At 41.1% G+C, this 26353-nt stretch overlaps 1 protein-coding gene across 4 annotated transcripts in view; it reads right to left on the reverse strand.

The window, feature by feature from the left end:
• Nucleotides 1-837: 837 nt before the first annotated feature.
• Nucleotides 838-26353, reverse strand: part of SLCO5A1 (solute carrier organic anion transporter family member 5A1) — a 307342-nt gene continuing 281826 nt past the window's right edge. For 2 of the 4 annotated variants that reach the window (XR_006213027.1, XR_006213025.1), the window contains 6 exons: nt 13981-14140; nt 11611-11852; nt 9377-9441; nt 5953-6781; nt 2949-3117; nt 838-1848 (listed from right to left, as the gene is read on the reverse strand). Coding sequence is in view for 1 of the 4 variants with exons in the window: in XM_042973270.1 (XP_042829204.1) it covers nt 6312-6781; nt 9377-9441; nt 11611-11852; nt 13981-14140 (937 nt within the window). In the remaining 3 variants the exon portion in view is untranslated. Of the gene's footprint in view, nt 1849-2948; nt 3118-4874; nt 6782-9376; nt 9442-11610; nt 11853-13980; nt 14141-26353 lie in introns of those variants that run through there. The other 2 variants (XR_006213026.1, XM_042973270.1) reach the window with 2 other exon arrangements.

Below are 26353 nucleotides of genomic sequence, written 5' to 3' on the forward strand. Positions count from 1 at the left end.
GCCCCCTTTCGCCAAAGCTACAGAGGGAGGCCATCTCTGCTCAGCTGGCAAGTTTAAAAAGAATTGGATGCTTTTTAACAGCTTTTAAAATGCTGAGGTTGTACCAAGTCTGGGGCTAATGCAAGAAAGACGAGTGGCCACGTTCATAACCTTTCCTTTCGCCTCATTTCTTAAAGAGAAACATTCTTGTGTGTCTGTTTCGAAAAAGCCCAATATCCAGAAAGGCTTTGTCTCTCCCTTCAAAGTGTGGGGCATTTAAGAAATTTAAGAGAAATCTCTAAATTGCCTAAATTGCACACATTGTTGAAAAGAAGGTAGACTGGGGAAGAGGGTACTCTTCACCTTTTGTATAAATGGCTCGTATGATGAATGCACACAGCCAAGGAGGAAAGTAAATGCTTATCCAGAAGGCAGCACAGACACACACACTCCTCCCCACACTTCCCCCTGCCCCCGCCCCGCAATAACTCCTGTGTCTTGGGCCATTGTGACCCTTTTTGGTTCAGCTGTGCAGGAGGGGTGACTGAGTGAGAAATGGAAATCAATTGCCCTGCTTCACACCTATGGAGTGCTCAAGGCAAGGTTCTAAAAATAACCACTTTGTGCTTCAGTCCATGAGTCATACTGTTATTTCAGTAGTTCCTTTGCCTCCTTCCGCCTCTCACCCAAAAGTTTTAGATGCCTTAGAAAACTCGGCTGCCCGTCAGAAGAGACCTCCGAGACTAATTTCAGTCCACACACTTTATTTTCTTTACTTTTTTCTTAATATTCAATGATCAAGTATTCAAGATGTTGTAAACCAAGGTTTATTAGTACATTGACAATAGATTTCATTAAACACAAGGAAAGTATACATCTGTCAAATTACCCTAAGAGGTCTCCAAATAAATACTCATTTTAAAAATCACAAAATCAAACTCCTTTGGGCAACAACTCAAAACAGGCTTTCGTCACCAACACACTTTCACACAAAACACACACACTGAACACATGCTCCATTAGGATCCTAATGCCAGTTTATTTGACACAGTATTACATCTCCTTGAACTAAAGAGTTAGAGGCTGACCTGCCTGTTTCGTGCTTCTAAATTAACACTTGGGGTTTGGGGTAGAGGTATGTATTTTAAGAAAAATGCCCACTATAAAGTTTTATCAATTATTCTTATTTTTCGTTTCTAGATACAAAGTTTAAACTCTTTTTTGTTCACCCCTTTGGTTTAATATGTCCCTGCAATTACTTTAGTTTTCAATATCTTCTCCTCTGATTTTAACAGGTAATAGAATTCAAGAAAAAGACAACGCCTTCAAAACCCATTATTAAAAACACTTTACATGAGTGTCAGTTTTTTTGGAGAAGAAATAAGAAAAGATTATGGGAAATATTTTTGCCCTCTCTCTGAAATTATTTTTAGCATCTTATTATTCTTGCTAAAAGAAATATCAAAAGCGCTGAGTTTTCCGTAGAAAAGGTATTTCCCTTAACACTCTTCATTTTGCAGGGTAACGTTCACGGATTAACTGTAGTAATGAGCGTAACGAATGCTTGTGTTCTGGGAAGCTCTCTAGATTTCCAAAAGCAAAGCACATGCAGTCCCTTACCAGTGAAATACTGTAAATTCAGCGGCACATTTTGTGGTGAGCATGCATCAAATACTTTTAGCACCGAGGCGGTTTTTGTTTTGTTTTGTTTTTAATGTTGCAAAAGCAAATACCCAGGGAGGGTTTTCAACATACTTGACCCTTCGCAGGGCTGAGTAAAAATGAAGTGCTTAAAATAACCCGTTCAAACATACACAGATCTGATTCCAATGTAGCAGGAAGTCTGGGGCGGATACAGCCAGCAGCATCCTGGACGGTGAGAAAAGGAGAGAAAACAGAAAAGATAAAGTGCACAAGGCTGCTACCTTCGCGGCCAGCCATGGCACTCCCTCCCACGCCAGGAAAGTGGAAATACAAATACGTGTAAAGGCTACCTACCGGTCTGTGTAACAGAATTAGCCGACTGCCATCTAGGCAATTCTGGGATTATACAGTATTTTGGTATCTATCTGCTACTTAGAATACTCCATATGCACCTATATCAATACTTATATTCATGTTTCTGTGCCATTTAGGATGTTTTCAGTCCACACACACGGAAAGTATACTTGGCTCTCCCCACCCCCCCGCCCCGCCCCCAACCCCGAGTCAGGCTCTCCTGCTGCTCCCGGGCACACCCGAGAATTTCCACAAATGCTTCGGGTCCGTTCAAACCACACAGCTGCTCTCTGGTGCGCTTAGGTTGATGCCAAACAGGTTCCAAAAAGAAACTTTCTGGCTCCAAGCCCACCGAAGAATGCAAGCTGGAATTGCAGACCGAGGAAGAATTTTCCTGGTAGTTGGTGAAAATGTAAGACTGCCGTTACTTCCTCCTTCTCTGATTTCCAAGCGCATGCTCCCCGTTTGTTAGGGCAGCTACTACCAGGAACAATCCCGTCAGTTGTCTGGTGTATAACATGGAGCATTGTGTAACACTTCGTATGCGTTCGTTGAAAACTTTTATTAGGAAACCCAAATCCCATATTCACTAAAAATTAATGGAAATGTTAACATTCTTAAAGAGAAGGAAAGAAAGAAAGAGCATACACTTAAAGTTCCCCCAAGTTCAGATTCAAAAATTCTGAACCACATTTCCTCATGTTTCATTCCAGAAACTCTACTGGGACTCAATGCTAACATCAACATTGGATTTGTTCTATATTAAATATGAACCATAAATAAATAAGTGAGGTATGTTGTGACAATTTTGAGTATAACACTTCGCTAACAATCAATGTGAATTTACCTTGAAAAGCTAAACATTAAATTTTGAGGTGTCCTACAGATTTTTGTTTTCTATCTTACACAAAGAAATAATAACTTCCCTACTCTTCAGGAACAGTAACACATCAAAAAATGAAATGCTTTACCTCGCTAAATTAGAGCCGCACTTGTCTTTGTTAACCAACGCTATTGTGGGCATCATAAAACATAAGAAGCAGGTGGTGGAGACAGAAAGCTGCTTCTGAACCCTGACTTGGCCATTCTCTAGAATCCTAAACAAGTCTCTTTACCTCTCTGTGTCTCAGTTTTCATGATCTGTTTAAAAAGAAACAACAACAACACAGAATGAAAATAGTTATCTTGCAAAGTTATTAAGAGTATTAAAATAAATGATGTATATTAGGTGTCTGACAGAATTCTCTGAAATGGTCAACACTCAACAAAATCTCATTTGTTTCTTCTGTGCTCTCCTTCCCATCCAACCTTCGTTCTGAATGACTTCTGACTATTTTCAAGAATTAAATCCACCTACAAAGGATAAGGATTTCATACTAATGGAGAGAACTGAAAAAAAAATGTGCTCCAACCACCCACCCTCCCCCTGGGAGTTTCTAAATTAATAGGCTAGACTCATGGATATTATATTTGCATATTAAAGCCAAATAATACAGTAACCTACAGAGTTGATAAAAGAACAAGGTGACCTTTTTCCAAAACAGGCGATTAGAATCTAAGCTCATGGAAAGTGGGAATTAAACTTATAATAGAAGCCGTAACTATAAAGTAGCAAGCAGAGAAGAACCTCGTATCTACAATGAAATGGTGCCATTTATAAAATAGTCACTTTAGTTGATTATGCAAAATTCCAAGGATGCTACCGGGACCCAAAGCATTTTGGGGACAATTCTTAATTGGTACATATTTCAAAATTTCAGTCTTCCATGATTTTCACTACTTACTCTACACTTACCAACAACACACTAATGATACACCTGCTATTTATAAGTATCACATACTTGAGGAAGTACAATATTAACATTGTGGTGTATAATTTGGGCCAATTTCTTTGAATTCTGGCCTAGTCAACCTAACAATTTCACTGAGCGGCAGATGGTAATTGGCTAAAATTGTGCCCAATAGAGAAGTGGCACCTGGTCGAGGTTGCTGAACTGGATGACTGTTCAAGGTAGAGAGAGAGGGCTCTCGAGTCGTACCCAAAAAGTCTATCACTTGTCACCTGGGAGTTCGGAGAACGGCTCCTTTTCAAAATATACTACCAAGAAGAAACAGATTCTAAGAGTGTTGGATCATACAATCTTGGCTTTAAGGAAAAAAAAAAAACAGTGCTACTCCCATCCAAATTCTCTCCATGTAGTTCCTTAGCAATTAGAGGAAAATTAAGAAAACACCGCCTCTCCCCAACCTGTGTATCTTTAGCTCCAACACAAAAGGAAACTTTCCCTTCTAAAGGAGCAAAGATCTCCCACAGAGAGTAAACGGGAGCCCCGAAGCACCAGAGCGGACACTAAGTTAATCAGCAACATTCTCTGAAGACGTTCGATACACGCTATACTGACCGAAGGTTGACAGACAACAGTGCAATTTCAGGCAACTTAGGACTTAGGACTCAGCCAACGAGACTGCTCAAAGGGATGTCCTTGTCACCCGAGACCACCGGCTCCCCCCTTGTACACATTATTCAGTCTAAGAGTGATAACTCTGTCCACAAACTGCGTGCAACCAAGAGAACCACCTGACAATGCCGTTCTTAGGTAGAGGGGAAAACAATCTTGGCCCCAGGAACGTTCGCACAACTCCACCAGTGCAGCCAAGGATGAAGGGCAAAAGCCTGAATCATGGGACAATTCTGTCAATCACTTGCCCTCCGTGGAAGAGTGTAAGCCAGCCAAGGAAATCATTTCCCAACTCAGCCCCTACATAAGCATAGGCTCCTTGGCAGAAACTGCTCACAATTATGTTGGTATTTGGACCACAGTCCCTCCTAAATCTGGATTGTCAGGATTCTTTTTCTGAGCCTCCAGAACCCAAGAGTTAACTTGCTATCAGCCCGTAGTGCTGGCAGGAAGCATCTACCTTAAGAACCATGTAGAAAGCATTCTGTGTGGTGCCTAAGTCAAAGTGATGTGCTGAGAGGAACTGAAAAAGATGATGGGTAAGAATCCAAAGTGCATTTAGGAACAGAAAAATCCTCTCTCAGAATTGCTTCAGGAAGATTACAGGAGGAAGGAATCAAAGGGAGGCGTAAAATCATTCGAACGCTGATAAAATAGAATTCAGGATGACAGACAAGCTGATTTTAAGTAACTTCCGATCATTATTTAGGATCATACTCTGGGCCCAGGTCACCGATCGCCCTCCTCCTGTATTCAAAGTGATTTTCATATCACAGGTGTAGCTTTCCTGATTTAACGACTCAGTTTCAGGGGGCAACCATAGCAATTTTCTGTGCATAAAAAAGAAAACAGGGCAGACTTGCCGGGCTTCTGAACGTATAACTAAAACGATCAGATGGGACTCAACTGTACCTTTGTGGAATTTCTTTTTCCAACTATTTTGAGTGTCAAGGTTACCGTTCTTAACTACCCTTGTGTGGGCCCGTAAGAGCCGAAAGGATTTCTGTAGCATTTTTCTTTGGAGGAGAAAGCCATCAGTTTCTCTCCTTACGATACGTCTCGAGTTCATCGCTAGCCATATTGTTTAGCACACTAGTTTTAAAGCCCCTGGCAAAAAGAATACTGGAGTTTCTATTCAAGCTCTCAGATTTATGATCCAGCAGACTCTTTACCTTATAATGGGGCAGAGAACGTGTCTTATGGAAGAAAGTAGCAGTTCCTTCTATCACACTATGTGTATGATTCCTTTGAAGCATTTGAAAAATTCTACCTGATTTATAACTCTGCTATGGCTTAAAATGCTATTAACAGTACTTTAGGGAAAGTTTCTTGTCCTCTTCTCAAAAACGTATCTGCTTTTAGTCTCTGAAAGCAAAAGTAACATGCTGCACTTACATTTTCCCCATCAAAATTGCATAGTTGAGGCAAATTCATTTGTGCTTTGTAGCGGGACTCACAGTAGGTGTTCATATCTAAAAACCTTGATTGGTAAATGCGAAGTCATGGTCAAGCTCACCTCGGTTTGGAGTGTATGCTAGTGATATGCTCCGCCATTACGCTTCCCGTGATTTTGTTACAACCAGGCACCTCTCAGCCTTATACCACACCGGAACATGAGCGTTAAATTAACATAGCAGAAATGGTAACAACTCTATCTAAACTCCTCCTTCTTGGAGAGAAGGGGGGGAGAAGGCTGTCAGTCTTGTTGAGGTATCCAGCCCTCAATCAACAGTGGCTGTGTATACGGAGTTTCGTTGGTCTGAGGATCGTGTCTTTAGAGGTTAAAAAAAGAAAGAAAGAAAAGAAGGCACGGGTGTTTCTCAAGTTGCCATATTCGACTCAACCAACAAAACTAAAGTCTTCCGTTTTCAAGCTTCAGGAGGGAGGCTCCGTGGCAGTTGGGCTTTCTTCGAGCCCCGGGGCCGGGGCCGGGCTTATTGCTTCGGGGAAGGGCCCCGGGTAGGTCTGTGCTGTGCAGTGGACGCCTTTCCGCAGGCCAGTCTCTTCGCAGAACCCCCCCTGGCTGCCGAGAGCTGGGCAGGATCTAGTCCGGGCCTCCTTGTGGGCACGGTCCGAGTGGCCCACCATCTCGCTCACGGTGCTCAGAGGGAACTCTCTCCACCTCTGCCTCTGCAGCTCGTCCTCCTTGTATTTAATGGAGTACCAGGCCAGAAAAATGAAAATAAAGCCAACAAATTTGAGGCCGGCGGCCAAACCGAAATAGACGAAACGGAACGAGGTCACATTGTACTCCCAGCAAGAGCCTTGTACCCCACATTCCTGTTGCCAGAGCATGCAGGTGGTGTCAATGACTGCTCCAAAGTAAATTGGAGTAGGAATGTATGCTAGAGTTGTAGAGAAAAAGAAAAAGAACATTTAGCTTGTCTTGCAAGAGACCACCGATTTGTAAATCAGCAACGTGCTTCTCTGCTCTAAAACCAGTGGAGCGGGGCGGTTTTCTTGTGTCTCCCGACTGTTTCAAATACGTCACATCTTACCATAATATGTTTATTATAGAAATGTTCACTAAGTCACAAATACTTTAAATCTTCCAGTTTGCAACTCAGAGCGTTACTGATTTTTAAGACCGTAAAAATGTCTATTGCTAAAAGTTCGGTTACAGAATCCTCTTAAACTTAACAATCAGATTGTCATTAAAGAAATTTAATGTTCTATTTATTTTTGAGACAGAAGAGCAGGGAAAGGGCAGAGAGAGAAGGAGACACAGAATCTGAGGCGGGCTCCGGGCTCTGAGCTGTCAGAACAGAGCCCGACACGGGGCTCGAACCCACGAACCGTGAGATCATGACCTGAGCCGACGTCGGACGCCTAACTGACTGAGCCATCCAGGCATCTTTCAGATTCTGTCATTAAATACTCAAGAGGCCATACTAAAACCCTTTATTATCCACTAAAATTCAGTACACTTAGTTTTTATGGGTTGGGCTCTCATCCTCGGGTACAGGGAGAGTAAGAGGAAAACAGTGTCCCCAGAAGTCAAAAACCACATCAAATGGCAAACTGTATAAAGGCACTTGGGGTATAGAAATAATTAAGGCATAAAATTCATCTCTGAAGCTTGTGAAACATCTATCATGAGTACAGCTTCATTGTTTGGGCCAGGAGATAGACATTTCTTTACCACCATGAGAGAGAAAGTCTACCCAGGGACACTTCCTTCACCACACGGTCTCCAAATGTTCACCTTGTAATTATCTACTTTCCTTTAAATTCCTTACTCAGAGCCACCATATTCACACTGAATTTTGTATACGTCTCCATTTTATCAACTACGATGCAGCATTTAAACTGTTTGCAGAATTGTCATCCATAAGCTCCTCGATGGCAGAGGGCATGCCTTTTATTCCTTGTATCCCAAGGACTTATCAGGGCAGCCCGTGGATCCTCAATATGAGTTTATAAAAGGAAGTGATAGGAAGGAACAAGGGAGAAAGGGAAGAAGAAAAGAGAGAAGAAGGAAGGGAAGATGGTGAGCTAATAGCCCAGGAGGCTGCACGTGATGTATCTTTAAATATGTTGTATTCATTTAAAATGAGATCTGATCGCTACAATTAAAATTTAACATTATTAAAATACCTAAAACTCTCTTTTTGCTTTGAAATCGGGGGAAATGGAAATCGGTTGTTGGCCCAACTATAGTTTTTCATAATCAGCAGAACTTAAGTGATGGTTAAATTATAAATTCAGTTCCAAATGCCTTCCACTTGCTACTGACGCTGTGACATCCCTCTGGCGGAGCAAAAAGGAGGAACTTTTTTTTTTCTTTTCCTATTTAACTGACTCTTTGCTCAACAAATTTCCTTCTTTGAAAACAACTTTATAGTTGCCCACGAGAAGTATAAGGCAAACTTCTTAACTACATCAAAGGATGTCAGAATTTCCTTTAACCAGTTGGTTTTGAAAAACGGGACCTTCAAAGTTTTATTGGTACCAAAATGCAAGCTACCCATTCAATGCAACTAGAGGCCTTTGAGGGTCACTGGAAAGTCCTTACCCTCAGACGTGGCTATCAACCACAACATAATGACAAATCGAGAGTTCCGGAGAAGATTAATGTTTCAAAGGGTCAGGGGATACTATTTTATCCTTCAAGATGGAAATTAAACATTTAAATTTAAAAAAAACTTTTTTTTCTTTTTTTTTTTTTTTTGGTCCTGTGAACAATGATACTGATTACTGGGGGAAGTAACAGCTGAAGAAAATGACAGGCTGCCACTTACAAAAGAAAAAAATATGCTTGATAATGAGGAAGTCAATTAAAAATACATTTCTTTTGATCCAGGGAGTGGGCATTTCACACAGTATTTCCCATGCATCGTCCCAAAACACCACAGAGTGATATGGTGTTTGTCAAAATCAGGACGATATTCTTCGTGCGCCAGTGGACTCTGTGACATATGGACAGCGCTAACAAGCTTCTCTTCAATTTGGGAATCTCTCTTTGTTCTTTTCAGAATTTTTCATTTCTTTTCCTCAGAAAACTTGACAGGTATACTTTTTGCCCAGTCCAATAAAATTATTGTAAAAAAGTAAGGAATTAAAATGTTCACGAATAATACGAGTGCCATCACTTTCCTGTTAAAAAGGCATAAAGGGACAAGAATGCCAAGACCATGAGTCCATTGCAACTGCTTGGTTCAATATTTCTTACTGTTCAAAATTTTCTGGGGAATTTAGTCCGAGTTTATTATGCTCATTGTGAAAAAGAAACTGTTCTAAAGTCAGTTTTGTTCTGTTTCATCAAACGACAGAACTGAGTAGCTTCTAGTTCAAATCAGAGAGTAAAGACGACGTGCCCTGTAAAATCCTAGCTACCACTAATGGTAACAAATGATTGACTTGCGATTTTTAAAGGACAGTGAGGATTTGCCATCTGTAAAGAGGAACTAAGAAGCACGTGCGGAAATTCAGGAACATACCAAGCGTTCGCAATAGAACAAACTGCATCCCCAGCGCGAAAGGTCTCTCCTCATCTTCTACCGACCTATGGTGAAGGGAAAGAAAGAAATGTTTTAAAACACTGGCCTCAAGAAAACGAACATCACATCAAGCCCGCTTAGAGCAGAGCTGGGGACCAAAGAGCTGCTGTGCCAAAACATTAATTTACTAGGATTTTTTTTTTTTTTTTTTTTTGAGACAAAGAGTGAGTGTGAGCAGGCTGGGGAGAGAGGCAGAGGGAAAGGGAGAAAGAGAATCCTAAGCAGGCTCCACGCTCAGCATGGGGCCCAACCCGGAGCTCAATCCCACAACCCTGGGATCACGACCTGAGCCAAAATCAAGAGTCGGACGCTTAACCGATGGAGCCACCCAGGCACTCCTATTTACTAGGATTTATTAACAACAGCCAAACAAGACTGCTGATACAGCTAAATCTGTGAATAAGTTCTCCACAGTGAAGACCCCGAAGAAACTCTAATGACCTCTGTTTCTGTGTAAATACTGGTAGAGGGCCAAAGGGTCATGGTTAAGGTACAGAAGTAGCTCTGAGCTTCCAAAATCGGTTCTGTGAAAAAACACATATAGTGTTTTATCCTACCTACTGCATTCCTTTTTTCTATTTGCTCACACTTTCCAGAGGGTAGGTGTGTAGACTGAAAGTTACTCCCATATTTTCTCAAGAAAAAGTATAGAGGAAAAAAGTTAAAGAAAGAAATAGAGTAAAAAAAAAAAAAAAGGTATTAAAAAAGCAAATCAAATGTTAGAAAAAGAATGAATCCCTCCCACCACATTATTTTTTTTTTCTTCCTTTCCTGAAATGTATGCTCGAGTAATTCCCACATGGCAGGAAGATTGGAATCTATTGATTTCTAATTAGAAAAGATTAAAGGGCTCCTTTTCTGATGTGTTGGGTTAAAAGCCAGCTGGTGATCTGCCTCGTTCGAGCAATATAACATGGGCAGCCCATTTCTGGGTTATTTAACATCTCTTGCAGGACTAAAGTCCAAAGAATCAGATTATTAATGATTCATTTTCTTTTAAATGCTGAAGCACCTCATCCTTTCTGTCCCATACGCATCGACTTCTAGGTATAGCATGTCAAATTCCCAAGGACTAGTACACTTGCCATCTTTTCCCCATCTTCCTTGTCGTTCCCTAGCCACTTCCCCAAAGCGGCACGCACTGCTGTTACCCCATAAGTATCTGCTGATGGAGGCAGTGAGTGAATAAACCAATGGGCCTTCCCACTGGGTGCCGTTATCTTACAGTTGAGGAATGAATTGGCTGGGAAATGTCTAACTCAGCATCCCATAGAAGAGAAGCCAAAATATGCAGACTAAGCAGCAAACAGCCCAAGGGAATGATGTCCCAGCAGGTGTGGCCACCAGGTGCCCAGCAGTGTGGGGTACTGAGGAGCCAGGGAGGAGGTGAAGGAAAAATGAGACGGGATTCCCTCTCCTCCTCACTCCTTCACTGCACTGCCTCCCCGACCCCGTCCCCCTAAACCTGCTGGGCTGTGTTCCTTCCCCATACCATCCCCGTCCTTCTCTGCCTGCTGCAGCCTTTACTGCAAATGCCAACACCCTGATCTGAATAGGACTTCCATTAAAGTAACATCCGTGTTCCCTTACAAACAAAAAAAGCACAAACAGTATATATATTAAAGCACAGCATGAACAACTGAGAAGAGACATCTCCCAGTCTGTCCTCAACTCCCAAACTGTATATGCTAGTAAAACTCATGAAATCAGCATTTTGAACTGCAGGCCCAGCATGAACTGTCACTGACCGCGGAGGTACTATCTACAAGGTTGGAGATAATATTCTTTGCCGTGGGCGAGATTTAGCAACTTCACCAAATGACTTCCTGCCCCCGCTGGAGTCAGGCTTCTTGTGGCTAACATGGTGACAGCTTTCAGCTCCTGAAACTTGAACCTTATCGGGCACAGACTGTAGGAAGAAAAGACACTCACAAGAAGTTTCACCAAACTATAGGAATAAAGAACGTTCTGGGGTACGAAATGTTGCAACCTTCCTCTCCCTTCCTGACCTGGGTAAACACTTCTCTTAAGTTCAACAAGCAAACGTCTGAATGCTTTCCTGCACAATCTACCTTTGCTTTCCGCTCCGCTTTACCACACCAGTCCAGTCTGGAACGTGTATTCTGGCAAATTCTGAGCGTACAACCCACCTGGGAGCCAAGTGCGGTTCTCACCTGAGTGTTACTATGATGGCTGATGGCTGGGCACATGCTGTGATGAAGGTGACTATGAAAAGGAAAATTAAGAACGGGATAAGGGTATTGCAGGCCCGTTTACACTTCCCGGACACAGCATAGCCGTTCTCGTTGAGATAGGTTTTGACAATAACGACGCGAAGCTGACTGCGCTGGCCCACTGTGGGCGGGGTGATCACCTGCCGGCTTTGGACACACGTGCATTCTGTGTAATTCCTTATCTGAGGGATAACAAAGATCGACTGTAAGCCAACAAAAGCATAGGAAAATCAAGACAAGGTTAAAAGCTCTAAAATAACTCTCGTATTTAAATATGCATCATATTTAATTGAAAATACATCCTCATTGGGGCACCTGGGTGGCTCAGTCGGTTGAGCATTTGACTTCGGCTCAGGTCATGATCTTATGGTTCATGGGTTAGAGCCCCGCATCGGGGTCTGTGCTGACAGCTCAGAGCCTGGAGCCAGCTTCGGATTCTGTGTCTCCCTCTCTCTCTGCCCCTCCCGTGCTCGCGCTCTGTCTCTCAAAAATAAGTAAACATTAAAAAAAGTAAAAAAAAAAAAAAATTGGAAGAAGAAGAAGAAGAAGAAGAAAAAGAAGAAGAAGAAAAAGAAGAAGAAAGAAAATACATCCTCATTGCTAACAGTAAATATCCAAAGCGTGCATCTAACAATGTCTGCTGGTCAAACTGTTTTTAACCTAAACCTTTATTAGTAGCTTTCGACACTCAGTTCTATAGCATTCACATTCCATATGCTCATTTTTGGTCACAATTATATGCTACTTCAACTGCTGTTTAATTCATGGACTCCCTGATTGGAGAAGCCCCCCGAACACAGGAACCAAGCCTTATGTTTATTTATGCCCACCAGAGCACCTAGCATAAGCCAGAACACGGCGTAGGACCCAAAGTAAATACTTGTTACATAAAGGCAGAGATTTCATGATGTGATAGTGATGACCTCAGGGCCAGTACCAGTGAACATACCGCCGGCTGTTTCGTTTGAAACCAGCTAATTCAAGGAACTAAAAAGCCATTTCAAGTAGGGGCACCTGAGTGGCTCAGTCAGTTAAGCATCCGACTTCGGCTCAGGTCATGATCTCACGGTTCGTGAGTTCAAGTCCCGCACCCTGCATTGGGCTCTGTGCTGACAGCTCAGAGCCTGGAGCCTGCTTCAGATTCTGTGTCTCCCTCTCTCCCTACCCCTCCCCTGCTCACATTCTGCCTGTCTTTCTCAAAAACAAATAAACGTTGAAAAAAATTCTTTTAAACCCATTTCAAATAAAAACAGCCAATTAATCTTTCTGCCTGTTATGTTGTTTTCACCGTGCAACATAAGCTGAACTCACTGCCATTGTCACCTCTCAGCCACTTAGAGAAGCAGTAGCAACAAATATGAGGACGGGGCACCGTTTGGCCCTCTGTGCTCTGGGGACTGCTGGCCTCTTTTTAGGAATGAGGACTGTGCATTAGAGAACTCACTCGCTCACTCCCAGGACTTAGCCACCGAGAACACTTCTCATTGTCTCTTTCAACTTGGTTACACACTGGAGCTCACCAATTATATACTGGGGAGCCAGCCACAGGATTTCTCAATTTATCACTATAGCTTAAAACTCCGAAATCGAATCTGATGATCCCAAAACATACAGTCAATAGTATAATCCCTTAACACCTACACAGTACAGGCAAATGCACCTTAACCTTTTTGATTAAAGCAGCCTCCTACAATCCGTTCTTAAGCAAAGAATGAAACCAGGCTCAGTAAGGAACTGAGTAGAATATGAAAACCTCCCACAGTATTACAGCCTATTTATAATTCACGGGGAAGGGAATTCTCAAAATAGCCTATTCTTGAACTGACAGAAATATCTTTACTCTGAATGTTAAAAAAAAAAGAAAAAAGTTTGAACTGATAGTCTATGAAAAATCCATCACGCGTCTTCACAGACTCTGATCAGGGAAGGTGCTCTCCTATCCTCTTCTATGGGCACCAAATGTGGTCATCTTGACCTTCAAATGCATCACAAGGGCCCTGGCTGAGTAATAAATGGGAAGCCCAGCATTCATCCTTATCCTGTTTCACTGAGTTGGCACAGAATGTAAAGTGGGAGAGGGCTGATATGAAACCAAGTCACTACACCCACATGTTCCAATCGTCCTTGGGAAAAAAAATGATAGCATTGCATAATTGTCATTCCTCTGGGTTTTCGTCAGGAAGTATTTTGGAGGTTATTTGAAGTTTCTTGAAAAGAGGGACTAAAGCCACGTGTTAGCATATGAGTCCTAACACGTCCCTGTCACAGGATGTTGGATTAACAGTACAGGAACTTGGGAAATATACTCACCCCAGTGCTAAGATTACCGCTGTTAACACAGCCAGCCAGACAAGGGTTAAAGTATGTAATTCCATCTGATCCACAGACTGGCTCATACTCGTGTATTTTACAACCACAATTAACATTGCAGCTTCCTGTCAGGTTCCTGTGAGGCATGGTGAGAGAAGGTCTAGAGAGAAAAAAGCAGGTCATGAGCAACATTTACTAAAATGTTTAAAGAAAAAGTTCTCAATGTTAAGTAATTTGTAATAAAGTAATATTTGTAATAAAATAAAATAAATTTTAGAGAAGCTAGTTCCCATAAATCAAAGCTATAATACTGGAAATAGCCACCCTCGATAATTATTATGACTTTTAAACAAAGCATGAAGAAAAATGTTTCAGTCTTCTGGGGCTGTAAATTCATTATTTTTGTATCAAATTATCTATCTTGCCTCAATTCTACCTTCCATCTTGGATCTTGGTGCTACAGATCTGGGCTCAGCAGTTCTAACCCTTGTTTAACTACTCACTTACTGTAGACACTAAGCTCTACGTTTTAACAAATCCAGACCTCAATTTCTTTAACTCTGTGCCAGATCAACAACATCACTAGGAGGGCGCAAACATAAAATGCATCCATCGGGGTTGTCGACGCAGATTGCTTTGACCAAAAACTTTAATTGTTCTGGAATAAATTATCTAAGAAAGACATGGGACTCTAGAAAATGAATCGGAAGTGATTTCCAAAGAAGATCAGGAATCCTATCACTAGCTTGATTCACACAGCCAGAGAAGAACGATTCAGTCCTTCCTTCAGGATGCCCAGATGTGGATTCACGGTCAACGTGGTGGGTTTTGTTTTCTCATAGGCTATGATGTCTGATTCAAACAAACGATACAATACGAAAAGCTCTGATACAATCAATTCAGGCAACAAATATAAAAAGGAAAAAAAAAAGGCAAGTCAGGATATAGGGTTGGGGAGAGAAGTAGAAAGAAATGCTTTGGAAGAGCAGAGGCAGGTACCCAGGAGGGGCTCATGGAAGAATGAAAGGGGCTCTGTAGTGCTTATACTCAACAACCTCTTTCCTTGGCTTCTCTGAGACCAATTTTTTAAATATTTACTTATTTATTTATTTATTTATTTATTTATTTATTTATTTATTTATTTTGAAGGGGGAGGGGCAGAGAGAGAGGGAGAGAGAGAATCCCATGCAGGGCTCTATCCCATGACCCAAAATCACGACATGAACCAATATCAAGAGTCGGATGCTTAACCGACTAAGCCACCCCGGTGCCCCGTGACCACCATTTTCTGTTACTGATGAAATACTGTTCCTAAAGCCACATGAGTTAGAAATAGCAGATCCAGGGGCGCCTGGGTGGCTCTCAGTTGGTTAAGCGTCCGACTTCGACTCAGGTCATGATCTCACAGTTTGTGAGTTCGAGCCCCGCCTCGGGGTCTGTGCCGACAGCTCAGAGCCTGGAGCCTGCTTTGGATTATCTCCCTCTCTCTCTGCCCCTCCCCCGCTTGTACTCTGTCTCTCTCTGTCTCTCTCTCTCTCCCTCAGAAATAAAATAAACATTAAAAAAATTTAAAAAAAAAGAAATAGCAGATCTATATCATTCATCCATCCATCTATTCATCATCCATCCATTCAACAAATATTTTGGAATGTCTGCTTAATGCTAGAACTTACCTTTAATGCCTATGTTGACTACCCACCCCTCCAGTAGCATAGCCCACGCCAACTATTTGTGTTAATCTATAGACATAAGGCATTATTTGTTCAAAGGGCTCTTTCCTGTGTCCTCTTTCACACTTTAATAACTGAGTCCTCAAATTTTAAAGGAAGGAACAAATTCATGGCAGTATTTAAACCTTATCAAGAAACTCTTCGAAAGAGGCAAATGTAAAATAAACTCTGTTCTTCATTTATGTCATTCCACAGAAGAAATTTGGTCACAAGACTCTGACAATTATGTCCACAAACTCGCGGATTCCTATCATTTTGTTGTATATTTCAGGAAATGCAGTCCTAGGCCAGTAATGCTCCTGAGGGGCAATTTTGTTTTCTAGGCAACAGTTTTGTTTGTCATAACTACAGGAGTGCCACTGGTATCTAGTGGGCAGAGGCCAGGGAAGCTTCTAAACATCCTACAATACACAGAACAACACCCCCTCCACACACACACACACAGTAACAAATTAACCTGCCCAAGTCTTAGTAGCCCTGAGGGTGACGGTGAGAAAGCCCATTCTAGACCTCTCACTACATTCCACAGACAATGACATAGATGTCCAGTGAGGTCAAATGATTCACTATGAGGCTAATTAGTGCCATTTAACTGGTACATCTGAAAACCGATCTGTACCTTGCCACTGTCTTCACTAGTTCCTCAAGAGTGACATTTCAAGCCATGACCCGATAAAAGGGTTTTTATATGTTTGCATGCTTAAGTCACTAAAAACAACAGGCTTCAAATCCATACAATATAATTGCTACTATTGTTATTTAGAAGTTACAAAGAATTTCTTATGAAGATCACGATCCATATTCATTTATGACCACCACAGATCCCAAACACCTCTCTTTTATGGGTATGTCCACTCAAGAGAAAGGAAGCTAGGGGTGCCCGGGTGGCTCAGTCAGTTAAGCATCCAACTGTTGATTTTGGCTCAGGTCACGATCTCACAGTTTGCGAGATCCAGTCCTGCATCAGGCTCCGTGCTGGGTATGGAACCTGCTTAAGATTCTCTCTCTCCCTCTCCCTCTGTACCCTCCTCTCACCCAAGAACTAAAAGAGAGAAAAATGAATCTAGAGAGAATATAAACAGATGCTTAAAACCCCCTGATGACAGGAAGCACAAGCTTTCCTGAGTTCCAGAAACAGAGGCACATTCCTAGGTCACCACTGGGTATGTTTGCTTTTCTCATGAGAACACGGTGTCTGAAACAAAGAAATGATACAATAAAGCTCTCAGAAAATCAAGACAGGCAACAAAAATAAATAGCAGTGAAAAGAAGTGGGTATTCACAAAAAAGTCATTGGGGAAAAGGCGACAGTGGCACAAAAAAGGGAAAGATACCAACATGGTTAATGCTTTACACTGCGCTCATTTTAAAAATAAAATAAAATAAATTTTAGGAATAATAATGTCTTGCTTGACTCTCACTCACTTTTCAGAAAACAGGCTGGATTGTAATAATGGCATAAGCGTATAAGCCTGAATAGTACTAAGCACCACTCACCGGCCTGCAGTGAGCCCATCGTGGGAGTACTAAACATACAGGATAGAGTGTACCACGTCCACGTTGTGCGAAGGGACTGTGCGTCCCCTTCCAATGAACTAAAGCATTTCTGACAAGTTAGCTTTGCAGATCAGGCTCATGCTAGCTCTGAATCAATGTAAGTGTTAATTCCAAGTGAAGAAAAAGGCCTCACTAACAAACGGACTAACAAATAACCGTTTGGTCCAAGTTGCAAGCCTGAGAGTCACACATGATATCTTATTATAAAAATGGCAGAGGGGCGCCTGGGTGGCTCAGTTGGTTAAGCATCCGACTTCAGCTCAGGTCACGATCTCACGGTCCGTGAGTTCGAGCCCCGCGTCGGGCTCTGGGTTGATGGCTCAGAGCCTGGAGCCTGCTTCCAATTCTGTGTCTCCCTCTCTCTCTGACCCTCCCCCGTTCATGCTCTGTCTCTGTCTCAAAAGTAAAATAAACGTTAAAAAAAATTTTTTTTAATGAAATAAAATAAAAAAATAAAAATGGCAGAATTCTAGAACTAGAGAGATGGGATCAGTCTCTGAGATTATCTAGTACAGTTTGCGGATCTTAAAAAATAAGAAACCATAAAAAGTGCAATGATGTGTCCCATAATCACTGAGGCTTCGAGAAAACCAGCCACAGGGAGACTAAATGAACAAAAAAGGAAAAAAAGAACAAGCTTGCTGCCTAATGTTTTTTAAATCAATTGCTTAAGGATCAACATTTATTTAAAGTAATATACAATAATAAAACAGATTATGGTGTAACATAGGTAATTATGTCCACCATGGGGCCATCACAGCTGGGTAAGTAAGAAGACAGTTGTTCTCTAATGTCTCTCTCTGTCTCTGCCTCTGTCTCTGTCTCTCTCTCTCTCTCTCTCACACACACACACACACACACACACCCCACAGAGTATGTCAAATTATGCCACCCCAAGACCGAAGAATACTTGGACTTCCCCATCTGACATATTTCTACAGGTCCCCATAAATCAAAGAGGAGCTCCCCAACCATCCTTCTGCCTCCTCTTAAGTGGCTCTCTATTAAGAAATACGAAAAGAGGGAATCCATGCTTCTTATGCCCAAGTCACATGGATTAAAAGAATATGATTAACATAGCAGGTACCTTTTTAGGAAAAAATACCAATCACCTAGAAAAAAGTGATATCTCTCTCAAGTCACTATATATTCAAGTCTAACTGAATTCAAGAAGACTTCAATTAGAATGTGTTCGTTTTTTTTTTATTCCCTTAAATTCTTGGCTTCATATTAAAATGCTTCCCTGGCTGTATAGAGCTATGCAACTTCAGGTTTATAGTGATTATTATTATAATCATAATCATCGTTATCATTTAAAACTAAATGAGTAAAGAGCCCAATTTTTACTCCAGGAATTGTGCACTGAAATCTCTATATAAACTACCTCATTTATTCCTCACAAGAATTAAAGTTGTTATGACTGTGCCTTCATCTTTTAGATGAGGAAATTGAGAGGATAGATACTGTCAAAGTTCACAAGAATCAAAGATGGGTTTAAACCCAGTTATCTCTGTGTCTGTGGCCTACACCCTGAAACCCCTATACTTGGCGGGCAGCTTTGCGTAACTGTCCGTATTTTCACTTTCTCTAGCATGAGTCTTCCGGGCACCTCATCCCATTTCCTTCCTCTTCATCTCATGCAGCTTTTCTGGCACTCACCTTTCACCGTGACTGAGCATTAGAGTCAGAAGGAGCAGGTTCAATTCCATACCTACAGCTCACAAGTGCTGTGAACCAATCTAAAGACATTTCACACTTGTGAAACAGAGATCATAATGTCTCTATCACATGGCTGTTGAGAGGATTAGGTGAGTAAATGCACAGCCAGTGTCCAGCATTGTTCCTCGAACATAATAGGCACTAAGATACTGGTGTGCGGTCTTTATCTACACATGAAAGAAGTATAAATGAATTAAAGTAATACAATCACAAGCACAATAGGCCTTCAATGACGTTTTTCTTTTCAAAAAGGAGTAAGTCGGGGCGGCTGGGTGGCTCAGTCGGTTAAGCATCTGACTTGGGCTCGGGTCATGATCTCGAGGTTTGTGAGTTCAAGCCCTGCGTTGGGCTCTGTGCTGAAAGCTCAGAGCCTGGAGCCTGTTTCAGATTCTGTGTCCCCTATCTCTCTGACCCTCCCCCGTTCATGCCCTGTCTCTCTCTGTCTCAAAAATAAGTAAACGTTTTAAAAAAATAAAAATAAATAAATAAATAAATAAAGGAGTAAGTCATTTTCGAAGTTACTCCTACAGATAATTCGGGAAAAAGAACTAAACTGGGATCTAGTTTCAGGCCTACCATTTTGTAGCCATATGACCTGGGGCCAAATCTAAGTCTATGGCTATTAATGCCCCTCCTGCCTGTATGAGGACAGCAAGTGTAACCAAGGAATCATACATTACATAATACAGGTAATAGAACAGGTTTATTAGAGGACTACATTCATGAAAGTTATAATTACTATTTCCAATCATTATTTTTATTGTTAAAGTTTCCTTGAGCTTTGTAGTCAACAAATAAATTCATACCAGTTTTAACTTGAAATTTATATATAATGACCTACAACTTACACAAACCATCTCTTTTGTTTGAGCCCCAATGGGGGGCTCATTGTGGGGCTCAAACTCACAACCTCAAGATCAAGAGTCACATGATCCACCAACTGAGCCAGCCAGGTACTAAACCATCTTTTTAAATCCAGAATTACTTTGAAAAAAAAAAAAAAAGAAAAGAAAAAAAGAAAAAAGGGGCGCCTGGGTGGCTCAGTCGGTTGAGCGTCCGGCTTCGGCTCAGGTCATGTTCTCACGGTCTGTGAGTTCGAGCCCCGTGTCGGGCTCTGTGCTGACAGCTCGAAGCCTGGAGCCTGCTTCGGATTCTGTATCTCCGACTCTCTGCCCCTCCCCCACTCACGCTCTGTCTCTCTCTCTCAAAAATAAACATTAAAAAAATTTAAAAAAAATAAATAAATCCAGAATTACTTTTTAAAATGTATTATTGAAGTGTAGTTGACATACAATGTTATACTAGTTTCAGGTGTACAATATAGTGACTTCACAACTTTATACATTATTCAGTGCTCACCGTGGTTAAGTGTAGTCTCACCATCCGTCACCTTACAATGGTTATAACACTATTATTGACTATATTCCCTGTGCTGTACTTTTCATCTCCATGACTTACTTAATTTATAGCTGGAAGTTTGTACCTCTTAATCTCCTTCGTCTATTACATAGTTTTTGAAACACCTTTATTTATTATTAAAGTAATACATACTCTTTGTACAAAATTTGGACAATACAAAAAGACTGAAAAATTAAATTAAACTCACACGTGATTCTACCACCCAGAAATATCCACCATATTATGCTTTTAGTCTATCACTTTCTGGTCTTTTTTTCAATATGCATATACAATAACATTGATAACATATTGTTACCAAGATTTTGTATGGTTCTATTTTTTCCGCTAGCATTAAATGATGAACATTTCTTATTGACTATGTTAATATGACATTATAAAATGGTAAATTTGGTCCTGGGTTTATTAATATTCATAGGTATTTTTGAAATAAAAAGGCTTATTATATTTAAATAGGTATTCCATAGTTTTATAGATTTCATGTTATTTGTTTAGATCTCTGTTACAAAGTTTAAAACTCATTGGAAGGAAAATTTGCTTATATTTCGTATCTCCTTGGTACTCTCAAAGTGAAGTAAGGCAAATTTTGTTTGTATCTCCCAAACAGAGCCAAGAATAGATCAAATCATATACATATAGCTAGACATGAATTGTAAGCCTATGAATTAAAGTAGCTAGGATAATCCAGAGACACACATCACATACCTAAGATCTTTTAAGTAAATTATTTGTCCTCTACTTTTCAGGAATTTCTCTGAAAATTATTAATGTCTATAACAAATAAAAGATCTTGAATGTCACCAAAAAATTTAAACAATGGGAGAAAACTTCAGTAGGTTAAGCTGAAGACACAGATGAGGAGATGAATGGTTTCATTACAGAATTTAGAAGTGATGTGGCCAGAAATGATAGTCACACAGAGGGCTGGTAATAGAGTATCAAATACACCCTGCGGCAGGGAAGAAGTGGTGACAAAGAGAATGACATGAATTGGGGAAAGTTTCAGAGAAGGTAGGAATTAGCAGGCTGTATTCAATTTCCATAGTTTCAGTACTTTGGGTCAATAAAACTGTACTGAGAGAGGCCACTTCAGGGAAAATTCCCAACCTCTGAGATTTTGGACTTGGTTGAACCTGGTGGACCACTCCATCCAAGTCACTGCCGAACACAGAAAACTGAGAAAATGATTCCCCCTCACAGCTCAAGAAATCACCCCTGGAAACATTCTGGTGCAGTAAGTCAAGTCACAAAACCAGAGGATGATATAATAGATCTTAGTGTTGAGTTCAAAGAGATGACACTTGATAAATGAAAGATAATAAAGCTAGCATTATGAAATGATTTATCAAGACCCAGTACTATTGAACAATTCTGTACATGGGAATCAGATCTAACCCCTTTTTAAAAATTACTTTTCAAGAAGAAGTGGCAAAGAGGAAAGAACTCACATTATGCAGTGTGTTTATATAAAGTGTTATTTAAGCCACCGTGTTCACAGTAAATCCTGACTCTTATGGCAACGAGATGATTACGGCATACCTGTGTGAAACACAGACACAGAGGGGAAGCAAAACACATTTCCTAATTAAAACTGCAGGGACATAGTGGGTGCTGGGAATGTAATTACTTGGGTTGGAAATGGGCCAGGATATTCAAGTGGAGCACTAGCATCTTTCATAATGAAAAATCATCCAATTCTCAAGTCTGAATTTTTTCTTATTTTAGTATATTGTGGCTGGAACACTTAACATGAGATCTACTCTCTTGCCAAACATTAAGTGTATTACACAGTATAGTTGACTATAGGTACAATGATGTACAGCAGATCTCTAGAGCCCGACTGACTGACACTTGATGCCCATTGATTGGCAACTCCCCATCTCCCACTTCCTCAAGCCATCATTCCACCTCTGATTCCATGGATTTAATATTTTAGCTATCTCATATAAATGGAATCAGTCAGTATTTGTCATTCTGTAACTGGCTTATTTCACTTAGCGTGATGTCTTCGGGGCTCATCCATTGTGTCACATATCGCAAAATTTCTTTCTTTTTTAAGGCTGAGTAGTCTTCCATTGTATGTATATGCCACATTTTCTTTATCCATCCATCTGTTGATGGACACTTAGGTTGTTTCCACACCTTGGCTATGAAATCTGAATTTTCTAGGGGAACCACCAGTAACATGTCAGGTTCATTCTGCAAAAAGACTGTGACTCCATTTTGGCTCAACAGGAAAAGTTCATCTTTCTAAAACATCTCAACCCCATATCAGGCATTGAGGTACCTCTTGAGCATTTGATACAAATTCAAAGATGGATCAGTTATCAGGTCCTTTAATATAAGAAGATTCATCCTGCTGGTGAACCTGGGGCTTCGTTTACAGGCTTTAATAGGAGGTAGCTCATAGGTTGTGCTTGCTTCTTTGTGCTTTTTTCTTCTTTTGGAACTTTTTATTTTATTTATTTTTTTAATTTTTTTTAACATTTATTTTTTTTTTTGAGAGACAGAGAGAGACAGAGCATGGGCAGAGGAGGGGCAGAGAAAGGGAGGGGGAGACACAGAATCTGAAGCAGGCTCCAGGCTCCGAGCTGTCAGCACAGAGTCTGATGTGGGGCTCGAACTCACGAACTGGGAGATCATGACCTAAGCCGAGGTCGGATGCTCAACCAACTGAGCCACGCAGGCGCCCCTTCTTTCAGAACATTTTAATAATTAAAAGCATTGCATTCAGAATCAGAGAAACCTGGGTTCAAATTCTAGTTCTATCATTTTCTGTGTGACTGAGCAAGTTATTCAATCTTTCTGAGCTTCTTTCTTGAATTTCAAATGAGAAAAAATGCCATTAAATAGTTATTTATCAATTGCTTAGCATGTATGGGTTTTATCCTATTTCATTTTTCTATAATTCTAAGAGATTGGTACGGTTATTGATGCAGCTTAATGATGAGGAAACTGACGCACAGAGAGATTAAGGAATTTGCAAAGTATTTTATTCAATTCTCAGGGCAATTCAGCAACATAGTATCTATCAGCATCTTCACTTTAAAGGTGTGGAAACCAAACACAGAAAGGTTGAAGAATCTCCCCATCCTTACATGGCTAGTATGTGGCAAGCCTGGGGTGAAAATCTAGGCGGGTTGACTTGAGAGCCTCTGAGCTACAGCACTGTGTAGACACAGCATTATGCCTGTAACCCAGCTGTATGAAAAAAATGAAGAAACAATGCACCACTGACAGATACAGATACAATCTCTCCAGCTCTCTTCCTAAGGAGGTGGTGAGTACGCTTCAGTGTTTCCCTACATGAAATAAAGCAGCAACTGGCCATGGTGCTCGGAAAGAACAAACTCTGAAATAGATTGGGTTTCATTTGGTTCTGCTCCTTGTTAACTGAGGACTTTGGGCAAATCACTTCATCTGTAAGCCCAGTTTCTTTAATTAAAACATGCAGGTAATAGTACACACAGTAGAGTGGTGTTGCAAGCATTATATATAAAAGATATACACGAGCAAGTGCCGATCACCAGACCCGAATCAAACAGACACCGAACAAAGACTCCTCTCTTCACTGCCACTCCCTTCATCTCTCTATTGGATTTAAAGGAGGGAAAAAAAAAGTCCCACATGCAAGCCTCAAAATCACGCAGAACAGCTTTTAGTTAACAGGCCAAGCCAGACCGATAAGCAGGTTGTACACTGCACAAGAGCACCCAGCCAAAGGAGCAAGGAGAGGCTGAAATGTAGTCCACACCCTGCTTGGAGAAAGGACTCTCTTACTCTTTACACAAACATAACTGCTGTTCTTAAAGTGCCCAGCCTAGGGGTGCCCGGGTGGCTCAGTCGGTTAAGCGTCCAACTTCGGCTCAGGTCATGATCTTGCAGTCTGTGAGTTCAAGCCCCACATCGGGCTCTGAGCTGTCATGAGCCCAGCATTGGGTTCTGTGCTGATAGCTCAGAACCTGAAGCCTGTTTTGAATTCTGTGTCTCCCTCTCTCTCTCTCTCTGCTCGTCCCCTGCCTGCTCATGCTCGTGCTCTCTCTCTCTCTCTCTCTCTCTCTCTCTCTCTCTCTCAAAAAAAAAAAAAAGTGTCAAGCCTTTGCAGCTGCACCCCCCCCAAAAGTGTTTACATTAATTCAATTTTAGACTACCTTCCTAGAAGTATTTGGGAAGCCAGACGAATTCTCCAAGGAAACTGGGTTTTTATGTTGCTAATTTATGAACTTGGATGAAGTCAGGCTGCAACTACTGGAATGAATGGAAACCTGAAGTAGCCTCCAGCATGCCTTACCGAGTTTTTCTCTGTTGGATACAATCGAATGAGAAGAAGTGTACCATAAATCATGGAATTGGGTAATTAAGATGCTTATTTTCATCAAGTTCTTAAAAGTTCAACATCACTAGATGAATAACATCCCTACACAGACATAGATGCCAGACATTCATTCATCTTGTAAAGAAGAAAAGGGAGTTGCTTTGAATGATCTAGAAGGGAAAGGAGAAGAGACAAGAAACTGACTTTTTCAACGTATACTCAGTGCTGGACTCTGTGGTAGGAAATATCAGAAAACTTCCCTAATACAGTCCTCAAAATCAAAACTACAAACACAAAATATTGGAAAGCTTAAAACTGGAGATTGAGGACGGAGGAAAGAGACACTGGCTTCCCATTTTTTAACCCGTCTGCAGTATTTTGTTTTTTCAACCACATGTGTTTTATGTAATTACATTTGTAACCAGATGTGACTGACATTATCACCAATTTTACCATGAGGAAACCAAAACTCAATATTAGCTTTTTTTTTTCTTTCCCAAGGTCACACAGTTAGAAACTTGATGGCTCTGGTACTTTTCTTTGAAAATAACACCGTCTTTGACAAAGGAGTTTGAGGGGAGAGGGGAGAGAAGGCCAAGAAGTTCATTGTTGGGACCCCTGTTTTCTCACTAACACAGAATCTGGGATGTCCAACAAGAAAAACAAGACGAGAGTAAGACAAAATACTTGAAGAAAAGAATTTTAAAAAATGCAACCATGCTGGGGCACAGGAAAGGAAGCTGAGTAGGGCCAAGGAAATGGATTGCTCAGCAAAGATGAGGGCCTGCTAAGATTGGAACTCATAAATTTGTAATGGTGCCAATCAGCACAATTATGTAATTTTTGCCCATAGTGCTGGAGAGTCCAGAGTCCGTTGATTCAGGATTGGCAAGACTGATGTGGTGCTAAGCAAGGGCTTTAAATTCTTGAGGGGACTTGCAGTTTGAAAGCAAGTAAGACGGCAGGCGGTGGGGGGGGGGGGCGGGGGGAAGGTGCCTCCCCACCCCACCTCTGAGAATGCACTTAAAATTAAAGCGAGCAAAATTAAAAGGAATAATGCCAGCAAAGAGGAATGGAAAGACTAACACCAAACTTCATGAAAAGAGCAAAGTGGATACGCATAATACGCATATTATGAGCAGATGAGCAGATACCACCTTGGAGAAGAGCCAACCTGCCCCATGGACCCTCCATGAGGCTCCACAAGGTTGTGAGCTCGAAGTCATCAGATGCGGCAGAAGCCCCAGATGAGGAGGAAGCTGAGGTTTGAGGGAGAGAAAATTGTACCAGTGGATCCTTCCATTCTCATATTCACTCACCTCCACCCCCATGTCAGAGCCCAGACATTCTCCAGAACGTTCTCCTCTAAAGAAATTGGAAGAAATTCAAAAAGCTAAGCTTCTACTCTAGATTTTGACAACGGAGACTAACCCCCCCATGTTTGTATGGGGGTGAGGGTGGAGCACATAACCTGAAAGATGCTAGACTGAGTCTTGTCAGCCTGTAAAGCCCAGAATAAATGAACAGAAAAACTAACCCTTAAAATCAAATGGCAAAATGTGAGGCATAGAAACAAAATTTAAAAAAAAAAATCTAATTATATACACAGATCTGAGAAGATATTACTATGTAAAAA

The sequence above is a fragment of the Panthera tigris genome, chromosome F2 (genome assembly GCF_018350195.1).
Source record: "Panthera tigris isolate Pti1 chromosome F2, P.tigris_Pti1_mat1.1, whole genome shotgun sequence".
Lineage (NCBI taxonomy): Eukaryota > Metazoa > Chordata > Mammalia > Carnivora > Felidae > Panthera > Panthera tigris.